The following is a 24,395-nucleotide window of genomic DNA, read 5'->3' as shown; positions in this document are numbered from 1 at the left end:
TCAGAATTATTGAGACTAGTGCTTGAACTAAAAGTTTATGTGATAAGAAATGCATTGTTTATGGGTGATAAATGATGATGATGATTTTAATTACCTTTCAAGAGAATATTATTATACACAGTCTGTATATGCAAATAAATGATATTATCTTCACGTTTAAAGGTTTTTGTATTTTATGGTTCAGTCAGTGTTGTCTATGCACTAGTATGTCAAAGTTCACAAGAGCCTTAGACAATTCGAATCAACCTCTCTGTAAATATAATATGTATATTGCATTCTCTCCCCCATCCCGTTTGTATATTCTTATTTTATCAATAAAACAAAGTTACAAAACACCTATTACTTTATTTGTAATAAATCAACGTAATATTTATTATTTAATATATTAGGAAATATACATGTTTCTTTTATGAAAGTCTAGAATTTTTGAAAGATTGCGATTTGTAAAAACAGGAGGAGCATTACTTTAATTTGTGGATGTAATTAGCAATATTATTGGACCACATCAATAAAAAGCTGAAAGCATACAATTATTTTTCCCACAGATGCATTACACTATTTCGGGGAATGGGGAACTTCTATTACAGTATAAGGACCCTCTATTATTGGAAACCCCTATTATTGGAAAATTAGCTTGTGGATAACATGGGGGAAGCTATTTGTTAACACTATGGTCAATTTCTATTCACATGCCTTACTTTTACTTATCATTCTTGACAATCCTGTTTTACGGGCACACCTTTTTTCTCCCTAACAAATTGTGGCCTTTTTCACAAAAGCATAGAGATATTATAGTGAACTATATCTCTATGCCAACACAAACCAACAATATGGCTACATACTTTGGCTATTTCCTATTCAAATGCACTAAATACAAACATCCATCATCATAACACCAGGGATCCAAATATTTTTTTAACCAAGGTGAAATTTTAAACAAAAATGGGAAACATGTGACTGGATCAAATTCAGGGAAACTCCTATTACAAGATTTTGGCCCTAAAGGTTGCACCCTGACAAGCTGCATATTCTCAAACCTGTTAAAATAAATGGTAGAATTGGCATTTTGTAATATTGCTGGGCTTAAACTGAGATATAAATTTTCATATTTTATATATTATAATCATACAGTATATGGTAAACACATTACAACTCATTTTGTATGGATATATAAAACCTACAACTAAACACTAAAATAAACATTAAAAAAAACACATTCTATTATTGAAATTAAGCTTTCTTAATGTTTAAATATGAAATAATGTGGTATAACTAATTTGAATAATTCTATACTTTACATATTATATAATTGTTATTTTTACAAATTTACATGACATGGTACAGTATCAGAAGTGCCATATCAATTTAAATTGTTTAAAAAATAATAATAATTCTCACCTAATTGTACTAATATTTCAAATAATTTTTTTTAACTTAATATTTGAGCTTTTGATTAAAATATAAACTAATAAACTAAGTATTAGTTTGGTAATACATAACAATATTTCATTTTGACTCAATGATGGAGACATATGTACTGTATGTACTCAATGATGGAGACATATGTACTGTATGTACTCAATGATGGAGACATATGTACTGTATGTACTCAATGATGGAGACATATGTACTGTATGTACTCAATGATGGAGACATATGTACTGTATGTACTCAATGATGGAGACATATGTACTGTATGTACTCAATGATGGAGACATATGTACTGTATGTACTCAATGATGGAGACATATGTACTGTATGTACTCAATGATGGAGACATATGTACTGTATGTACTCAATGATGGAGACATATGTACTGTATGTACTCAATGATGGAGACATATGTACTGTATGTACTCAATGATGGAGACATATGTACTGTATGTACTCAATGATGGAGACATATGTACTGTATGTACTCAATGATGGAGACATATGTACTGTATGTACTCAATGATGGAGACATATGTACTGTATGTACTCAATGATGGAGACATATGTACTGTATGTACTCAATGATGGAGACATATGTACTGTATGTACTCAATGATGGAGACATATGTACTGTATGTACTCAATGATGGAGACATATGTACTGTATGTACTCAATGATGGAGACATATGTACTGTATGTACTCAATGATGGAGACATATGTACTGTATGTACGCCATGTTCTGCTTCAGTTTATAGGTAATTGTGTTTCTTCTCCATTTCTTACACTGCAATAAAGTGGATGATGGATAAAAGAATGTTAATATCAACAATTTCTATGTAAGTACAGGCATGAGAACACACCACATTAATGGCTCACAAATCTGGTGTATAATAGTTCTTTTCAGCTAATCCATAATGAACGTTGGAAAGAGTTACTGTATGTGTATATCAGGCACACCATGTTACAGTACTGTACATTCATTGGATGCTAAAAGCCTGGATAAAGTGAGAAGTAAAGTATAGTTGACAATGTGTGATTCAAACTTCCAGCCTACCAACCACAAATTCTACATCATTACCAATGTACATCTCTAATACAAGACACGAGCCAAAGAGTGTATGTATCTTGTACAAAAACACAACCAAAGTGAACTCTCAACACAATAAATAACCCAAAGCTTGGGATAATTAATAACATGGCTGGATGAAAAACAGTCAAAGGAATTATACTACAAAACACACCAATGCATGATCACAATTAAAAGAATTATTTATGAAAACATTAAACAGTTTTAATTACTGTAGCAATTTCGATTGAATTCAAAGAATTTGACTAAACTGTATTTGGTATCTCAAAAATATAATGGAAATGTTTATCTCTGATTGGGCACTATTTGGATGGCCTATTTATATATTATAATTTTATTTGACCACAAAACCATTTTAACATTTTTCTTCCAAAAAAATACAAGGACAAACAGCACACTTTAATTCATGGTTCTATTAATAAAGCTAACTAAACAATTTAGCTTACAATTTTGGATATCATAATATTGCAATTCCTTGAAAACAATTGGTTTTAAGTAACTATGCAAACAAACGTCGTACTCTATTCTAAAAGAGTAGGGGTTCATCTTTCAGGGTGTGAACATGGGTGGCAATGCACTGTGGCTGTGGATCGAATTTGAATTTCTTCAACCGAGGACAAATATTAATACATTTACAATTTCTATTAGCTTTCTCTTCTCAAGACATGAAACGTCCTTGGCTACCATCTTTTTATTACACACCTAAGTACTGTTAAATTTGAAAAATCTAAATTCTTAAAACCTATTCTTGTTGAGTTGCATTCAGAGGATCGTCAAATATACTAGGCGCATCTGAGTTGAATATTGAAGAACTTGTAGATTTTCTATCAGTCGTTTTCTTCTTTGATTTTGTCTTTTTAGTTTTTGATGAGCCAGCAAAAATATCACCTGTTAAGAATTAAAAAATAATGGTTTTAAATTTATCTTTTTTCAGGAAAGCATTAAGACAACCTTTTTTTAAAGTTATACTGTACATACCTCCTTCGACTTCCTTAAATAATGGATCAGTTTTCTTCTTTGTCTTTTTCTCCTTGGGTTTGGAGCTTGGAATGTCTGCAAATATATCAGTTGTGTCAGCAAAAAGGTCATCGTCCACTCGCACAGTCTTTGATTTTGGCCGTTTGGTCTCCTTCTTTGGACTTGTGAATAATTCATCTTCAGTAGCCTTTTATTAATGAGTGCAAATTGTAAGAATAAGAACAACTTTTATATTAGATTTCATTGTTCAAGAAAAATTTATATATCATCTGTAAGATGAGGGCGTATCAATTTGATCTCTGGTGCGTGTGCGTACAACTGAGGACTAGTGCTGTTCCGCCGTACCACGCCGAGAATGTTAAAGAGTCGCTATCCAATCGAGTTCGAACAATACCATGAAAGCCCCAGTGGTCTAATGGTTAGGACATCTGCATATCAAGCAGGCGGTCCGAGTTCGAGTCTCGGTTGGGGCGACTTTTTCTCATTCTCACAGATTTCCTCATCTTTATCGTTTCAAATTAATTAATTAAATTTCAGTATATCACCGGCCGGTTTAGAATTAATGTTCTTTGCCTGATTTGTTTATATATATATATATACAAATCCAAAGGCAAATTACTGAAAAAAATGACAATGCTGTGGGTATCAGTGGCTGGATCTCAATGGAGATACAAAAATAAAAAGCGAAAAGCTAAATCAAAACGAAAAAGTAAACAGCCAGAAAAGTTAGCAGAGCTTTCAGGCAACACTAGCCCTTCATCAGTGCAAGTGAAGGAAATTGGATAACGTTGGTTTAGAATTTTTTTCTGTGCCTGTGATGTATATATATATATATATACATCACAGGCACAGAAAAAAATTCTATATATACATCACAGGCACAGAAAAAAATTCTAAACCAACCGGTGATATACTGAAATTGAATAATTAATTTGAAACCTTAAAATGAGGAAATCTATGAGAATGAGAAAAAGTCACCCGACCAAGATTTGAACCCGGAACTTTCTGCTTTATATACAGATGTCAAAACAATTAGACCACTAGGGCTTTCATGGTATTGTTCAAATTCGTTAAAAACACCGGTCTGGTCCCACAATCATTGTATAGAATGTCACATTTGAGGTATGGTCTTATGAAAGAAATTGAAAATGTGGTGGGTCATTTTTCTTGAAATTGTTTTTTTCTGATTTGCATAACACACTTACCCTCATTGGAGGTTTATCTAGAGTTGGTGATGAAAATAGGTCATCTTCCACTGATTCAGCAACCTTCTTTGTTGCAGCTAGTTTTAAAGAGAAAGAAAAATAGTTTCAATTACATGTCAATCAATGCTGCCAAATTTTATGTGACAAAAAAATGTGATGTGCTCATAATGGACATGCTGATGTCATATCATCACCATTTTAGGGCACATCACTACCATTAGTAGGGCATTCCACATTTGTTTTGTCAAACTAGTTTGATAGTGTAGCTTAATATAAACTCAATATACCTTGGCTTCCAAATAAATCTTCATCAACGTCTATTTTTGATGCAATTTGTTTCCGTTTATCTGCCATTTTAGAATTGCTACTGCTAAAGAGGTCATCCTCCTTGTCATTGCCTATAACTACTACTTTCTTCTTCTTCTCTTTAATGGCTGAAGAATTATCAACGTCATTTATGACAGTTCTAGGTTTTACCACCGGTTTATCAACTTTAGAGGACGCCCCAAATAAATCATCATCTTCGAGATGGTTAGATTTACTCAATTCATTACTATTTGACGTTGAACTGAATAATGGATCATCTTCTATTAGTTGAGTTTTTGAAATGTTTGCTTTGACAGGAATATCATCATCAGGTAGCGGTGGTGGTGATCGTGACAGAGGATCATCATGGTTATCTCCTAAGAAGTCATCAACACCAGACATATCGCTTGATGTTTTTGATCGTATTTGAATCTTTGCATATGCAGGTTTAGCTCCCATCATTCCTTCATATGATTCATACGTCTCGATAGGTGCAGGGTCCATATCTGGTAATGGTTGGTAACCTGATGCAAAGTCCATTTCGTCATTGTTATCTACAGGCGGTGGAGTGGGTGCTCTGTCATTTGATTTAGCTTCTTTACGATGTCGTGATGGTGGTCTACGCCTTGACCCAATTTTGGCTCTATTCTGTGTTTTTAAAAATCAAATAAGAGTAGATGGTAGATTAGGTGGTTAACATGTTTGAATCATAAAACCTGGGTTCAAATCCTAGTTTAAGCTCTTTACCAAATTATGTCACTAAACTTTACCATCAGTTTAGTCACAATGAGTAAAAAGAAACAACTTACAAAAGACATAAATATCTTATAGTCAACTATAATATCTTTATATTAGATAATTTCAGGTATTAAAAAAATATATATACTTTGTGTAAAACTAGAAAAGAAGAGAATAAAGGTGGATGTTCCCCACAACAAATATACAATTTCTTACTTTATTTAAGCTTGGTAATGTGTTGGCTTCAGCAGGCAGATCAAGCAATATAGGGTCTGACTCTGGCTCTTTTGCGGAAGGTGCTGCTCCGGGCCTAAGTTTACTTGGATCAATGGTAACATTGGCCTAGAAAAATCCAGTTAATATAAAGTCATTCAAGCAGAACTTGATTTGTTACACGTGTCAATGGCATGCATATGCAAACATACATTAAAATAAAAGATATGCTGCTCAAATATTCTTTAAAATTAAAGTAAAGTATTCATTTAATTATCTTTTAGTAAACTATGTTTTTTCGAATATGGTGTAAAGACAATCATAAGTGGAATGAAGAAGAAAATAAGATAAACAGAAAAAAACATGAAAGATTTAGAATAGGCTAGAAATAGTTAAAAGGAGGAAAATAAATTTTAATAAGTTTAAACAATATTTCTTTTTATTGCTTTTACGCTTTTAATTTTTTTAAATAATTAGAACTTTGACATTGATATTTATATTTAAGATTAAATACACATAACATGCAAAATAAGAACTTGATCACAGATTATCTTGGAACTAATCGTGTCTTATCTATGTATATTCATGCTCAATCAAACTGAAAACAGAATTCTTTTATCTTTTCATGCATTCCCTTAATGTGATTGGCCAAATTTAGAAAATCATGCATTGAGGATAAAACAATAAAGTCAAAGCAAAATCCCTAGGTGCTGATTAGCAAGCAAAGCAAGCAATTAGGCGTGCCATGCAAGACACACCTTTCCCGCACTTCGGCGCCCTACAGACTTTCGCCGCCTCCTTGAACGTGGTTTCGGTACGGGTGGTGGTGGATGAGTTGGCATTCTGGGCCTATTCTGTGAACGGCGTGCTGGCTTGTGCTTATGCGGTTTTGTTTTGGCAAATTTTGAGAAAGGTTTTGGCAGTGTTGCTGTATTGGCTTTGGTTTTTTTAGCTTTCTTTCCAAAAAGCCTAGCATAGAAGGGTTTAGGACCTGTGCTTAAAGTTATGGTTGTTTTATTGTGTGCGGACAAAGAAAGCTGAGAATTAAATGAATAATGAATTTTAACCAACAATATACTGTTTTTTAATAAATTATAAGATGGGATTATGTTGAATATTCCTTGATTTTAGTTAAATTAAAAAATGCACTTCTGCTTCTAAAATTATAAAAACAAATGTAAAATTGTAATCCCATATTATTCCATTCTTTTTCATTCTTAATGACTATTATAATAAGCACATTAATAATATAAATATATTCAAAACATTCAACAATTAAACTAAAAACACAAAAAAGACATAACAGAAAAAATAGTGAAAAGATAGATAAAAGAGGCAGTTCAGAGATGTAGATGTAATATGGGGAGAATAATTCTAAAATTTATTTAACTTTATAGATTTTTAATTAAATTATTAATATTGCAATAATCATTGATTGCTGCTTATTAAAAATTATTAAATATAATATATGTTTAATGTTTGTAAATCTCATTTTTATTAATATTTAAAAAATAGATTATATATCTAGTATTTTGAATATTCTATCTATGATAGTATAGCTGTATTATATATTTTGCAATAATTTTTAAAAATATCTATGCAATATAAAACATCATTCAATTACATTTAAGTTATTAGTTGCTAACGTTAATGGATATACATATGCCGTGTGTATATATATATGCAAATATATATATAAATTAATGCAAATTCACACCTGTATTTTTTCAACTTTACTCGAAGGCTTAGTAGGTGCCTTGACGGATTTGATACCTGGTGGTTTGACAGGCTTATATTTACTAGACGTCGACGATTTAGGGGAAAATAAATCATCATCTGCAGGCGGACTACCAAACAGAGGCTATAAAACAAGTCATGAGTAGAGAAAAACATGCAAAATAATAACGTTATATACAAATGAGCATGAAAAAAGTGGGAAAAAAAACTCACTGCAACAAATTAATTAAGAATAAAGCTTAAAAAATCATTTCATAAAAAGCTTAGCTAATATAAAAATTAAAGTTTTAAAATTCTCAGAACGTTTGTAAATTTAACAGAAAAATGGTTACGGTATATACATATAATGTATATATCATTACAGTTTCTATAATTTCCTGTCTGCACGGTAAACTTGGCGTTCTGTGTATTGTTTTCTTTTTTTATTGTTTTTCAGTACATAGAACTAGATGCACAGCCAACCATTCCCGTAGAAAATAATAAATTGCACGCTCTATTGATCATGCCATTGACACAGTGATTGTGTCGATAGCCACTTTCACAACACACAGCTAGTTACCCTCACCAAAATACTTACATCATCATACTTAGCACCAATTCCATTGGCTGCCAATCGATCTGTTGACGCGTTTGATGAGATGCTTACCGAATCAGACTCGGGTTCAGATGTCTTTGCAACATTAAAAGGATCGGCAACTGCGACCTTTGACATTCCTGGTATTGGCTTTGATGACTGCTCAAGAACAAAATTTAAAATAAACAAAATTTTAAGCACATTGAAACTGAAGTGTAATTTATACAATAATACTATTATATATTCATTTTAAATGATTAATATTAACTTGATAAAATCATAACTAAACATTTCTCTGTGGAAAAATGAATATAATTGTCAGGTTGAGTACATGTACAAAATAAGTAAAAAAAATAAAAACATATTGAACAAAATCAAATAAACGGACAGATTCTGCATACATAAATAAAGCAATCAAAATATTCATGGTGAAGGTTGTCAAGCATGTGTATGTGTATAAATGCATACAATAATGTTGCTATGATGGTAAACAAAACAATAATGTTGCTATGGTAATGATAAACAAAACAATATTTTCAAATAATATTGAAATAGTATTTCTGAAATTAATACATGAAGATAACCGGTCATGCGTTGAAAAAATACCCTAGTCAAACGAATATACATTTCCACGATGCATTACTTCATTTGTTTGATATACATTGGTATTAATCAGTAGATATTTAGATTGCTGCAGTAATTCTACAGTTGATGCAGTAATTTGGCTCTAGTAATTCAGCTACAGCACTTCTACTAGAGTTAATGTTCTACAGTTGTTGTAGTATTATCATAACTATAATGATTTTATTAATTAACAATTGTAGTAATAGTTGGTAGGATATATAACCTACAGAGGTATAGCTACAATTAAATTGAAAAGTATCACAAATAACAAAAATAAGACACCTTACCTCTCTTTTCCTTCTTTCATTGCTATTAAATAAATCTTCATCGTTGTCCGCAAATAAATTACCACTATTTTTATCATTTTTCTTTGGCCTCATTTTAACTACAGGGGGAGACACACTCCCAATATTAGTCTGAATTGGAGAGGGAGGTGGTCGAGTTGGTTCTTTTAAGCGTTCTTTCCGTGTCTTAGGTCCCGGTTTTGGAGGCTTAGTTCTTACTGGAGGTGGAGTGGATTTTCCTGAGTTAAACAAATCTCCATCCGTATCATCAGAAAATAAGTTCTTGGATCGGTCGTTGGCGGGACTCGGTGACGGTTTGCTGGGTTTGACGTTGTTTACGTCTTCTTTAGGAAGTGTTTTTTCGCCAAATAAATCATCTTCATCATCGTCGTCATCAAAAATTCCTCCAGCTTTTGATTTTTTGGCTTCGGGCTAGTATGATTGTGGAATGATAACATTATGTGAGATGGACTTAAAAATTCTAATTATAAATAACATTATGGGAAAATAATTTTCAACGAAACAAAACCAGCAATAAAAATACTATAAAATAATAACATTGACAAATTGTGGTTAAACACCACAGTTTTGATGTCCCTGAAGGGCTAGATATAAAAATCAATTAAACAAATTTTCTCAATCAAACAAAATTAAATGTATTGAATTTTTGCGTCCATCCCACAAATATTATTTATACATTTAACAAAATGTAAAAATAAACTGCATTAAAGAAAGCAGAAAAGCAGAGTCTTGTCTGAGTATTTTATTTGGAAAAATATATATAATTTTGAATAATATTTTTTGTACAATATTTAAAACATGCATTGAGTGCATGTGCTTCCAATTGCGTCAAACCCCCTTTCAAATTATTAATTTTGTTGTACATTAATTAATTAAAAGTGTAAGCTCCAAAAGAATTAGTAGTTTGACTGATTTTTATGTGCAATTGGAATAAGTTACAATAGGATAGGATCTGTGGGATTTGACGCAAAATTCAACACATCAGCATACACATAAGCAACTGTCACACTTTGTCAGTATCAACATACAATGTCGTTTTGTTACCAGCAACTACTTCCGATGAAGTAAGTAACACAATAAAGAAAAAAAGATTTTGAAGACACAAATTTACTTAGTTTTGAAAAATTTTTGTGGAACATCTACTCGGCGGCAGATTGGCCTCTTTTGCCAATCCTTGGCACAATCAAACTATCTTATTGTTTGTTTGTACTTGTGTTTGCCAATATTAATTAACAATTTTAGTTCAGTTGTTGCTCAGTAACAAAGGGATTGCATGACAATTTGACAAATAAATAAAATTATAAAAACAATACAAACCAACAAAAATTGACATTTTTACCACTAATGCGTGCTAGCTTTGGCAAACTGCTAAAACCCATATTTAACATGCCTGGTGAAGATTTGATAAAATAACTAAAAACTGGTGAGAGCATTATGTATACCCAGCCACATAGCATGCTACATAAACCTGCTACAGGTAAAATACTGCTAGATTTCTGTGCTAGAGAAAAGGGTTTTGTATAAAGCAGTTCAACAATAAACAGACATGTGCAGAAATCAAAATTGATTTGCGAAATTAAATTAGTACACCAAATTAGTTGCAAAGCAAAACTACTATTTTAATCAGGGGTTCTCAACAGTTTTCTAATATGGCCTTGTTATAAATTTAAAATAATCTTGCGGGCCAGATAGAGCTGGGCATCAAAATGGTTAGGTTCAAAGCCTGGAAGCTCATGTTGTCTAACCCTTTTTTAACCTTGTTTTTTTTCATTTGTTTTAGCAGTAAATAAATAAAATGAACTTGTGGGCCTGTTGAGAACCTCTGATATAAAACAAAAAATTTATAGATACTAAATCTAAAAATATATACATATACAAATACATATACTAGATACCAAAATCAACATAACACTTGCATACACACACACACACTTGTGGTAAAATATATAAACACTACAGAAATGGTTATAAACAATGCTAAACAAACCTAAATATATATATTAATATAACTAATATTACTATATATATTGCTACTGTATATTATTTACAAAATTTAAATGGTAGAGGTGAAAGAGTTATTTATTTATAAGTTTTAAAAACCACTTTTAATGCCATAAAATTAGAGCACACAAAATATTATTTTAACCAAAAAAAAGACAAAAGTTTCTTGTACAAAAATATATTTTCACCAAATGTTTAAATTGCACATATACGAATACATTGAATTATATTTTTTTTTGTTATAGAATTATATAAACAGTAAATTAAAATGAAATGTAAGTCAGGGTATGAAGTTAATGGTAACAACATTCTTAAGCTCTATCTACACTATCAAATTAGTGTGACAAAAAAGTGTGATGTGCCCAAATATGGTAGAGTTATGCCCAAATATGGTAGTGATATGACATCATCATGTCCATTTATGGGCACATCACATTTTTTTGTCACATAAAGTTTGATAGTGCATGTAGACAGAGCTTATAAAAACGATTGATTTAGCATGCAATGGGTGAAGATTGCTATGTTTTAGTGAGTATTTGATTAAATAAAGCACGACGGGTTACCTTCGGGGGTGATGCTGATCCTGCTCCACTAAACAGATCCACTTGGGGAGCCTCTTCCTCTCGTGAGCCAAACAGTACATCCTCATCATCAAATACACTTTTACTTTTATTTCGTCTTCTTTGGGCCTTTTCCTGTAAAAATGATTAAAAAGCGAAGGTTTTAAGTCTGGTTAACACAGATTTCATCTCTAAATTTATGAATCATGAACGTAATAGATACAACTCATAGGCAATGTGGTTGTAGCACATTAAGACAGAATGTTATGTTTGATGAGAGTTAATTGTTAATCAGTTTGTTATTAAAGTAACCTTGTTGATTATTATTACTATTATGATGGTGTTTTTTTTATTGTTATTAATTTTGCTATTGGTTTGGGTTTTGAAATAAATAAATAAAAACTAAATGGACAACTTTGGAAATTTCAATAAGCCCACAGCTAAGACAAATGAATCACCAGCTGCTGTAGTACGGATGGAAAGAGAAGTACTATATTTGAAAACACTGTAGAGTTTGAAACACATTTAAGTTTAAAGGTCAGCCAATGAAGTAAATTACTCTATGCCCTAAAAAGAAATTATATAAATTATGTCCCCTACCTCAGTTGAGTCTTCACGCATGATTGGCGTTCCTGCTGATGAAGATGAGGCTGAAGCTGAGGATGATGGGAACAATTCCTCGTCTTTCTCATCTTCCTCGTAGAACAGACTAAAGGTATTTTTACGAGGTATTGGGTTTTCCCGTATTGCTACTGGTTCAGGTTTCTTAAAAGAAATAAAAAACAAGAGCATGGCTTTCAAATATGTAAATTATTATTATTATTAATCAATATTACCTAATATTTTTTACAAGACTGCTTTAATAAAAAATTAAATATTACCTCTGGTGAAGGTTTCTCTTCTGTTTCTTCAACTTTCAAGCCATCTTTTTGTTTTATTTCAGAAAACAAGTCCTCGCCACCAAATATGGCAATCCCTCCTACAGGCTTCTTTTTCTTTCCACTGAAAGAATGAGACGTTGAATTAAGCTTTGTCTACACTATCAAACTAGTTTGATAAAAAAAAGTGTGATGTGCTCAAATATGGTAGTGATATGCCCAAATATGATATAAATATGACATCATCATATCCATATATGGGCACATCATATTTTGTCACATTTTGAGTTTGATAGTGTAGACATAGCTTAATAATTGGTAACAACATAACAAGATGGGTTTGATTAACACAATTGCAAAACTGTATCAGTATCAGTTGTTGTCTTTTTGAAGGAAGTAAATATTAAACTTACGTGTCCTTTGGTTTAGCCGCCGCTGCAAACAGATCATCTTCTGGCACGTCATCCTCATCATCGTCAAACATACTACTAGCTGGCTTCTTAGCCGTCGTCTGAAAAAAAAAATGATATAATATAAGTAATAAAAATAAAATGTTACTATTGTAATTAAAATCATGATTTTGTTTTCATTTCATAATTGAACTATTGAATTAAATTAATATTTTCAAATTACGCACCTGCTTAGCTGGTTCCTCTTTTGGTACAGTAAATAAACCATCGTCATCATCGTCAAATAACTTGGAACTATTTCTGCTGACTTGGGGACTGCAGAAAAAAACAATAACTATGTCAAGATTTTAGTTCTTAAGCTTCTATCTACACTATCAAACTAGTTAGACAAAAAAGTATGATGTGTCCAAATATGGTAATGATATGGCCAAATATAGTAGTGATATGACATCAACGTGTCCACATATGGGCACATTACATTTTTTTGTCACATGAAGTTTGACAGTGTAGACAGACCTTTCTTTTTTACTGGATACAGATGGAATGCCAAACAAGTCGTCTTCATCATCAAACAGACCACCAGACTTCTGCTCTTTGACTACTGGCTTCTTGACAGCTTTGACAGGTTCTCGTGATTCTGGTTCTTTGTCTTTTTCAGTATTTGCAGCAAGACCTTTCATTCCTGCCAGAGGATCAACACTGCCAAACATTGATACTGCACCAGCTGGTAACTATTAATAGAGGTTTATTTAAAAAGTGATAAGTTAATGTTAGAGTAATACAGTAGAACGCCTATTAAGGGGACATCTTTATGACTCAACAATGTGTCTACTCAATAGGAATGTCCCCTTAATTGAGGTTGGCCATAATTTGAAACATATACTTCTCTTGTTCATTTCAATGAAACTGTCCCTTTAATAGGGATGTTCCCTGAATCGGTTGTCGTGTTAAAACATGTATTGCCTCTTGTTTGTTGAGCAATGGAAAGTGTCATAAAGGAGGTGTTCCAATGTAGTGTTTTTATTACCTTTTTCTTCTGTGGCTCTGGTGCAGGTTTAGAACTTTCACTAAATAATTCATCTTCTTCATCTCCAGAGAACAAACCTGATGACTTTGTAGCTTTTACTGGTTCTAAAAAAGAATAATGATCACAAACAAGTTGGATATGGTAGTGATATGCCCAAATATGGTAGTGATATGACATCATCATATCCATATATGGGCTCATCACATTTATTGTCACATAACGATTGATAGTGTAAACAAGGCTTTAAGCCTATTTTCCACTAGGCGAATTTGTTCGCGCAAATCCAACGTTTCAAAGAGAAAAAAATCGCCTACTCTCTTTCCACTACATGAGCGAATAGCTGCGACGTTCATGTTCCTCGCGTGGTTGCTGAGCATTTCGATTCGCATGAGTGCTCATGAAAGCGTCATAGCTCATTTCCTGAGCTCTGATTGGTTGCGCAATATTTCGCTTCGCAAAAAGTAGAAACAATTCGAACTAGTAAATGTCGCTGCAGCGAAAAATAAAGGAACTAGAATTCGTCGCAGAAGGGAGTATGACAGACAGAAACTCGAATACGCATGCGCAGAGCATGACGCTTTCGATTCGTGCGAACAAATTCGCCTAGTGTAAACAAGGCTTTAGGTGAAAGAATTTCTCTAAAATGTCTCTGGATGTGTTATGATATAGGTCAGCAAGTATGGTGTGTGGGACAGGTGACAAGGATAATGTTAAACAAAAGATGATGATGCTAAATTTACAAGAGGATTAAGAATACCTTTCTTGGCAGGAACATCTGCAAATAAGTCTCCATCATTATCATCTTCATCATCAAACAGTCCACTAGAATCTTTGCTTTCTACTGGTTTTTGAGGTGGTTTGCGACTCTGAAATAGAATAAAAAGGATAGTTTTAAGGAACAAACTTACATATTTAATGTTTAGTTCACTAAATAGACAGGGCCTAAGCATAAGTCAGACGATGTGCTCGCCTTGTCAACAATTTTTAATTTATTACCCACCCCAATTCCCCAGCACAGATCGTCATATTTTATATAAATAATTTTATTTAAAGCATCTTTGCCTTGTCTGTTTTTAAGCTCTCACTACGGCCTTGATAAATAAAAATAAACCATATTCTATTTTGTATTAAAACAATTTAGACATAATTCAGCAAATGTCATTAAATTGGTCTATATTAGTTTGTTGCCTTTTAAAGAAATAAACAGTCTTTCATGCAATTTTTGGCGACTACAGAATTTAACAGAAATGAATAGGCAGGCCAAATGTTTGTTAATTAAAGCAAATAAGAAGTTGCAACCTTCTATCATTGTTGTAGGTGGAGCTTTACAAAAAGATCAGTCAATAGAAAGCATCAAATAAACTGTGCATTCTCAATTCAAATGTTATGGTTAAAGTCAAGGTTATAAAAAAGGACCATGTCAAAATATTCTATAGTAGTTGCTGCAGTACCTTCAAAGCTTATTGCAGTAAAATTCAAATTCTTCAAATGAACTCTTCTCAATATAAATTTGGTTAGTATTTTCGTGCCGTGCATAACCCTGTGGGCAAGGTTTGCATCACATGACTTACCGGGAATAGAGGGCGCTTGGACACAGCCGCAAAATGAGCCCTTAAGATTGTGTTGTTTGACTGTATGAATAAATATGGTTATAAAACCAGGTATTTCAGCAAAAATATTGAACGTGTAATTCATTTAAAGTGTAGGTAACTGACCCCATCCCCAAGTTAAAACAAATAGATTTCAAATGTTACACCATTAAAATTGTTGTTACAATTACCTAAAGTACATAAGGAACCATATAACTGCTTTCAGCAATTGGGACAATTACATTTTATCATATTGTGTCATAATAATAATAATAGAATTATATTTTTCTGCTTTTTATCTGATTCTATGTAGGTTATTATTAATAAAAAATTATGATATTGATAATGATATGATGATAGTGACAATAATATTGATTACAACCAAAACTAAAATTGTCATGTTGAATGTGAATAAAATACAAAACAAAAATAGCATTGTAACTGTAAAAGACATACTTCTTGATGTTCTTGTGCCTCCTCTTCATCTTCACTGACATCCTCTTTAGATGGTGACCCAAAGAGTTCATCATTGGCTGCACCAAACATCGATACCCCACCTACTGGTACCTTGCGACCACTTCTTGTTCTAGCCCTTGGCTTAGTTTCTGAAAAATGATGAAGGCAAATGCTACAACATGACCTGGGTTCAATTCTGAACCTTGTCAAGTGATAATTTGGCAACAAACTTATGAGTGGAGTTTGGCTTAGTGGTTATGATGCTTGGCTACCAGTGTCCTGTCATATTTCAGGATTGTTTATAATGACACTCCACTCTCAAAGACTTTGTTTATTTATGCATAGCATCTTGTGTAATGTTTGTCTTGTCAACAGGATTGCCACCTTTAAGAAGGATAGCTTATGCTTATCCTTGGCAATTTGCCTAAACATATAAAAAAATAATTAGAAATAATTTACAACAAATGATAAGCGATATTAACCTTTTGGTTTTGTTTCTTCCACTTGCGGTTCAGGTTCTTTGTTTGGTTTATCATCAAATAAACCATCATCATCTTCTGCGGCATCGTCATCGTCAAACAAACCTTTACTGCCAGAAAACAATCCCTTTCCGCCACTGAATACATCATCTTCATCAGGGGGAGCGTGCACACCAAATGGATCGTCATCTTTTGTACAAGAACAACATTATTCAATAAACAGACAAGCATTAATATATAAATAGTAAGAGATGATGTTGATGAAATAAAGAACTAAATATCCCTTTCTTTATAATTATAACTTTCATAAAAATATGTGTTCCTCAAAATAAAGTTGTTACCTTCGGTTCTGATAGATGATTTTGTTGAGCTTCTTTTTCTTCTTTTATCCTTTCTTTCAGATTCTTTCTTTTTCTTATCCTTCTCTGATGACGTAGATATTTTGCTTTCACTGCGATCTCTTCGTTGATCTAAATAAAAGTTTTATCAACGAACAATTAAAATGAATTAAGACACCTATTACTTGACAATGAGAATTATTCTTATCATATATGATTTTTCCTATTCCTTGAGCTACCATGGTAGACAGTGTATAAAGACATTAGACTGTTACAATTTTGATAGTTTCAGAAACGTAAGTTTCACCAAGATATATATTGCCCACAGAAATATTCTGATTATTGTATAAAAATATTATTACTATTTAGTGTTGCATTTAACATCATGAATCAATATTAACCTTTGACCTCAGCTCCAAGTATCTTTGCCTCTAATTCTGATGTGAATGGTTTCTGTGTACTTAGTGGTCCATTCTCCATCTCATCCTCAGACTCACCAAAGAGGTCGTTCTCTTCTGCATCAGAGTCTTCCGAACCCTGACATAATTAAATACAATAATAATAAAACTATCCCTTCTGATTGATCTACAAAATGTATTAGCCCATAACAACATGCAGTGGCGTGAGCAATGAGCGCTCACTGGCTAAACCCAGGGGCCCCGGAACTTATGTGGGGGCTCTGAGCAGTGCCCAGAGGAAAAAAGGCATTAAAATATATTGAAAAACGCCTGAGGTCACCAGCAATGAAGGCCTCTGCATTATGCAACTGACAACATTTTGACGTTTTAGTGCTCAGCAAAAATGACGGAATTTACTGGGAATGTTTTAAATTACATTTGAACCACATCCAGGAAGGGTTGGGGATTGCAATAAAATTAATAATTAATTATTGTAATAAAAAATAACGTAACTTACAATGTCTCCTTCCTCTAAGTCTGATTCACTAGCAGATTCAGAATACTACGGAAATATGAACAAATATGAATGTTATTTGAGACTTAAAAACTATGAAATATGGTTGATAGCAGTTAAAAAACCAAGGTTTTGTTTTAAATACTAAATCTGGGTATAGCCTGTGGCTGCCTTCTGTTGTGTGCATTTTAGGGGTTATTTTAAACAATAAAATATCTCTATACAGTATACAAGAAGTGATATGCAAAATGACATCATTGAATTAATGATGTCAGATGATTCTTATAAACTTTCTAGTGAGGGGTTAAATCAACTGTCAAGCGGTCTATATTAAAACAGGATGGTCTGTCAATGGTTAATTTGGCAAAAACATTCTAAAACTAACTTGTCTATAAAATGAATTTAAATACACTATTACTAACCTCTGACTCGGATAGATCTGTCTCTTCTCCACTATCTGTTACTGAACTGCCTGTAACACTTAGGTCATCTTCAACTGTAACAAGAAAAAAGGTGATTAATATATGTGCTTATAAAAGTTTAAATATATTAAGAAAGGACTGAATGTTAATGAAAAAGTTTTCTTGGCATCTTTGAATTGTGATCACCTTATATACCTTAAAATATCATCTTACTTTTTGAGTGCTTTAAAGTGCCTTACAATACGATACGATGTTATTTATTGTCATTTTAACGAGGTACAGATGAAATTTGATTGATTGGTTTACATTACAGTATAAAATATATATTACAATAGCAAAATTACTAAAAATAAAAAATATTTAATTTAAATTAATATAAAATACCTTCACTTGTGTACTCAATCAAACCAACATCGTCCTCTTCCATAAAGAGTGATGAACCAATAATATGGGGCAAGGGTCGATGGCTGTATGGGTCCTGGAAAATATTAATAATACTTTACATTTATTCTCCGTTATTCAATACCTAATTTTAATAGGTAGTTGTAAAATATGATTAAAGTTAGTTGTAACTTCTGTAATTAACAAAATATTCTAATATCTTATTTTTAAAAATATTTTTGTTGTTGATAGAATTGATGACAAACATCCTTGGGTAAATCAAGTGTATCCGTAGCTAGATAAAGTATTATAATTATAATCTTAAGCTCTGTCTACACTATTAAACTAGATTGACAAAAAAAGTGTGATGTGCCCAAATATGGTAGTGATATGCCCAAATATGGTAGTGATATAACATCAACGTGTCCATATATGGACACATCACATTTTTTTTATCACATATTGTTTGATAGTTTAGACAGAGCCTTAAGCTATGAGAAGACAAAAAACCTTTAACCTTTGGTTCAAGAATAGGTTCATGTCTGTAACTTGTATCATCGTCTTCTGAATCAGAATTGCCTGCATTGGCATCTAACGTATCAAACGCTGTATCAATCACGTTGATTCCTAGGTTTAACGCTTTTGATACTTTAGGTATTAAATCTACTTCTGTCACTTCTTGTTTTTCCTGTAAGTAGTAATTTGTTGTAAAAGATTGATCAATAATATCAATCAATATTATTTATTTTCTCACCAGAGACTTTAAGTATCACACAATGTTAAGTTGAACATAGAAGACCTAACCACTGATGAGCCTAACATTTTATGGGATGTACAGGAAGAGACTAACTTTGTGAGGGAGGACATTTCTTCTGTGCTATGCCTACACATTAAACAGTATTAAAGTTTACTTACAGCGTTTGCCTGGGCTGCATTTTGCATGTCCATCTCTTCTGAATCATCATACACTCGCTATCAAATAAGGAAACACATAAATGAATATGGATAGTATGAGGAACTCTTTTCTTAATTCTGCGAAGAAGCAGTTAAATGCAGTGGAAGAATAGAGATATAATAGTAATGTTATACTATCACTAATGTAATACCCAATTTGATTACTTTTAACCTTTAACCTTTTCTAAAAAATAAGGAATGATTTCATTTTTTCTTGGAATTGCATTATTGCATTTAATCTGAATCTAAACAATTTCAAACCATGTTTTATAATTATTCAATATTAATATGATGAATGAAATGAAAATAGATGGGATATCCTGCATGAATGAATAAAAGGCACATGTGCATGTCAATTAAAAAAAAGTAGGGTTCCAAGTGTGCTAGTTCATGTACTGCTACACCTGTGGCTGCAATCAAACTCTGGACACCATCCTATGCATACTGGATACAGACACAAACAAGTATAACACACCGGCAACATGCGGAGGTATAAGCCCCTGGATTAGGGACACTAAGTGACCCTCCAAAGCTGGTGACCTTGCCTTTCTTGGCATATTTTAATGCCTGTATTTCCTTCTGAACCCTGCCCTGGGGCCCCTGTGTTTAACCAGTGAGCGCTCATAGCCATTATATCACTATATTATTTTATGATGTAACTTACATTTTCTACAAACTGTGTATTGGCAATCATTAGGAAGTCATTAAGAGTATTATGAACTTTTGAGTCTGTACTCTTTGCTTCGTTGACCACTCCATCCACCATCTTCTCCAACTCACTCGTTCTTGCTATCATCTTCTGAGAAAATTCTTGTAAATAAAGTAACAACTAAAAAAGGAAACAATTAACATTGTAAATAATAGAATATAGGCAATAGTCTTTCCCTCAGTCAGACAAAATGGCGCTGTTCAAATTCTAAACTAAATCGTTGATTAATTATATTGAAGTATACCTATACTTACCTACTAGCCATTTAAACAACATAACTTTTGTTATGCTCAATATTTTATCTCCTTTTTAACTTATTTTATTGTTTATTGTTTTATATTTCTTTTCATGTATATACATATGTATTGTAGGGGCTATCATGAGACAAGATTTTGCTTCTAGTGCGGGCCCCAGATTGTTATACTGAATAAATGTGTATGAATGAATATTCACACCAAAATGTGTAATTCATCATTAACTAAGCCATCTCTTTAAATATTTTCTTAATAAAAGTATGTTAACATAACTTACACCAGCATCTGATGCCATTGACCAATTACAGCTCTGTTTTCTGACCTCAGATAAGGTCATGGTTTTCTCCGCTTTGGCTTCCGCCGCAGGTGCCATAGGCCCTTCTCCTGAACTATTTCCTCCATCCAGTCCAATGTCTGATGCCTAAAGAGTAATAATATCAATATACTTACATTCTATTAGTAAAGTAAGTATTTTGATTATAAATCATTCTGATTTCTTAATACAAATAGCTCAAATTCTTTCTGTCTATTGAAAGAAGAAAATTAACATTAAAAAACTTTGTCCTTGCTGTGGGTTGATATGCTTTATTTGTATTTGACAAAAATATGAATAAAAAATAAATAAGAGATAAAATTAGTTAAATTTATAATGCAGTTTAACAATCATTGGTCTGATAATAGGCAGTTACGGATAATAATGTATTCAGATTATATTGTTGTACCCTAAAGCTCTGTCTACACTATCACACTAGACAAAAAAGGTGTGATGTGCCCAAATATGGTAGTGATATTCCTAAATATGGTAGTGATATGACATCATGTCCATATGGGCACATTATATTTTGTTGTCACAGAAAGTTTCATAGTGTAGACAGAGCATTTAGATACAATGTTATCAAAGAAAACATTTCAAGAAGTAAACATTTATTAAAAGGTTAAGACATGTTTATGGTAATGTAATCAACTAGGCTCAGAGATCAAGCATTAACAGTATACTGTAGCAAACTAGTGGATACCCAGGAAGTACAGCCTGGAAATGCTGCATAAATATAGGAACAAGTTCATAGGTCACACAGCAGCCGCAAAATGATTTTTGTCTGTCACTCCGAAAACATTAGATGAAATCATTTGTGACAAAATTATTAACAATAGATTTCACATGAGAAATGAATCAAACTATAGCAGCCAATCATCTGTCTAACAGTACACAATCTTTCTTATCAATAAAAACATCCAGAAATACAAACAAAAATAGATTATAAAAATAATAAATGCAATGCAAAATCTTTTGAACTTATGCCAAGAAAAATCACATCCAATGACCTTTGTCAAGCATTCAAATACTTTTTTAAATATAAAATATATTACACACAAAATAGTATTTCACTCTATTCTACACAGGAATGTAATGATGCAATATTTTCTTATCTCTCTAAAATCATATTGTTCTATTCTATTTTAAGGAATACTAAAATAATGATTAAACTTTAAAGAGCACTCCAATTAATTACCGATCAAATTATTAAACACAGTAAGTAGACCTTACTTATTTCACTTTAGGGAACAATCTCATTTTATGGTTTTGAACTTTCCGTTTGAACAAAATTATCTTATGCGAATGCCTTAATTTAAAATAAATTTATTCCTACTTTAAGGCCAATCAGGTTCTACAGTGCATTCTCCACCTCAATAATACATTAACAATACAGTACTTTATAACTCTATGATTTTCCATTCTATTGACGAGTACGCCCTCTTACACATTCATCTAATACCATGTCAAGTTTAATTGTAAAGTCTTGTATAAATGTAACCTCCACCTCGATACCCAGTCATTTAACAGGGCAGACAATTTGGCTTGAGGATATAGATAGAGACGATGACACCCTGCTGTATCGGTAAGACTATTTAATACTAAATAACTATGCATACTCAAATCATTAAATAAGTTGTATGCCAACTATAAAAAAAAAACAGTAAAGTCGATGTAGTAACTTTTTAAGAACATGCCTAGATATTTAGTAATAAGATTTATATAATTTAGGACGAAATATCTCACCTTTTGCCAGAGATTCAACATATCAAAGTGAAAAAACAGCTACCATAAAGAAGATCAAACTGCGAAGCCCTATCCAGATATGTTTGTCACTACACGGTTAGAGATTACTCATGCACGACTTCCTGTGACAGACAACACAAGTCGGGCGAATACTCTACAACAACTTAGCCATCGCTCAATGTTGTATTGCACGGAATTGGGATTGCGTTATAAACATGACAATTTCATGAGAATGTTTAAATTAGATATTGTAAGAATAAAACCAATTCTAAAGATTGATGATGCAATACTTTAACACATTAATAAATTAGTTTATTAATTTAATAAAAAATAAGGCATAACAATTTTCACTTCTGCTATATATTTTATGCCAGTTAAATATGCAATGATATGAATTTGCATACTCTATATGAATGATCATCAAACAACTTTTATATTTTTAGTTTGATAATTCAATATTGAATCAACTTTATTTAATTAAAGGAAAGAAGTGAATTTACATATTTCTGACTAAGTTTCCTGTGTAGTGACAGTGTACGTTTCCTTTCGGGAAACTCCTTTACAGCGTTTTGTTCAGAGTCTAGACAGCTTCGATAGTGTAGAGAGGGCGTTATATCGCTTAGCAACAAATAATTTCAGTCAATGTAACTCGATATTGCACTGACCTCTGCAAATTAGGACGTTGTAGGTAATTGTACTTATATACTTTTTTTAATTTAATTTTCTATTTTATATTTTGTGCTTTACCAAATATTGCAATGTAATAAGTTATTAAAAAAGTTGAGTAGTAGAATTCTACAAATGAAGCCAAATGCTTGAATTCTTAAATTCCAAAATTTTGACCAATTTTTTCTAAAACTAATGATATTTTGTGAATGAAAAGACAAGAGCTGATTTGAAGGAATTGTAGAGGGTAATAAAAAAGGAAATTAACAAATTAAAATAATCACCTTCTGTACAAAAATAAAATCAATGTAGGTTTAAGTGTTCTCATAGCTACCATATGCAGTGAATTATTTTAAACAGTAAGATACCTTGATAATTAAACAGTCCTAGATGAAATTATATAAATATAGCTGCCCCACCTATCCTAGCCTAGCCTAGGCCTAATATTATATTTAATTATAATATAAATAAGTTATTAAAAACACAGGGAATAATTTCGCCAGTGTAGCATAGCAAAAAGCTATACAAAACAACCTTATTGCTACACATTTCTAAAATGTGTAGCAAAAAATACAATACAAAACTATGTTTCTCGACTCAAAAATCAGTTTGATTAGCAATTTTGCTAAACAAAATTTTAAAATGAAATTTTTCCCTGAAACCACCTTCAATAAACAAATAGGCCTAGGCCTAATCGTTTAATTTAATCTAAATATACATTATTGATAAGCAAATCTCGGTGGGGGGGGGGGGGGGGGGGGGGGGTTGTTAGTGCTAGAGGCTAGGCCCTCCTCTTAGCAGGCCTAGATATCTGAGCTCCGAGTGCAGCAGAGTGCTCGATCGTGTCGGCTCGGCGTCAACAACCTAGCTAGCCAGGCCTAGCCTTCCTGAATCCTCGGGCCTAGCGTAAATACAATTGCATAGTTTTATACAAATTATCACTCAAATTAATCACAAAAAATAAATGTATACTTACTACAGGTTGCGCCACAGGGGCGGCAGCAGCACCGTCGGCATTAGCACTTTGTATGGGTGGTGGAGGAGGCGGTGGCGGTGGTGGTGGAGGAGCCATCTTTCAGAAAATAGGTCAACCAGTC

The 24,395-nt window shown here is 32.4% G+C and overlaps 1 protein-coding gene and 1 non-coding gene across 3 annotated transcripts; one reads left to right on the top strand and one right to left on the bottom strand.

Annotated features, from left to right (window-relative positions):
• Window positions 1–25: 25 nt before the first annotated feature.
• On the bottom strand, window positions 26–24,391 carry LOC140060889 (uncharacterized). 2 transcript variants are annotated; one of them, XM_072107254.1, is made up of 28 exons: window positions 24,275–24,391; window positions 20,851–20,994; window positions 20,275–20,439; window positions 19,572–19,628; window positions 19,174–19,344; window positions 18,660–18,753; window positions 18,276–18,349; window positions 17,857–17,901; window positions 17,343–17,478; window positions 16,945–17,073; window positions 16,607–16,792; window positions 16,125–16,273; window positions 14,837–14,945; window positions 14,080–14,183; window positions 13,569–13,783; window positions 13,280–13,367; window positions 13,056–13,153; window positions 12,646–12,766; window positions 12,365–12,529; window positions 11,768–11,899; window positions 9,186–9,614; window positions 8,278–8,433; window positions 7,681–7,824; window positions 5,967–6,092; window positions 4,994–5,660; window positions 4,707–4,783; window positions 3,502–3,688; window positions 26–3,411 (listed from the first exon to the last, which is right to left on the bottom strand). In XM_072107254.1, exons 1-28 carry the CDS (start codon window positions 24,368–24,370, stop codon window positions 3,266–3,268), a joined length of 4,410 nt encoding a protein of 1,469 aa, XP_071963355.1. In that variant the 5' UTR covers window positions 24,371–24,391; the 3' UTR covers window positions 26–3,265. The 2 variants fall into 2 exon arrangements, with proteins under 2 accessions (XP_071963355.1, XP_071963363.1); XM_072107262.1 differs by lacking the exon at window positions 7,681–7,824.
• Trnad-auc (transfer RNA aspartic acid (anticodon AUC)) lies at window positions 3,903–3,974 on the top strand. The gene has a single exon. It is a non-coding gene; the product is annotated as a tRNA-Asp (tRNA).
• Window positions 24,392–24,395: the final 4 nt, after the last annotated feature.

Source organism: Antedon mediterranea, chromosome 1 (assembly GCF_964355755.1).
Source record: "Antedon mediterranea chromosome 1, ecAntMedi1.1, whole genome shotgun sequence".
NCBI classification, from domain to species: Eukaryota; Metazoa; Echinodermata; class Crinoidea; order Comatulida; family Antedonidae; genus Antedon; species Antedon mediterranea.
This window is presented reverse-complemented; position numbering and strand designations above follow the sequence as displayed.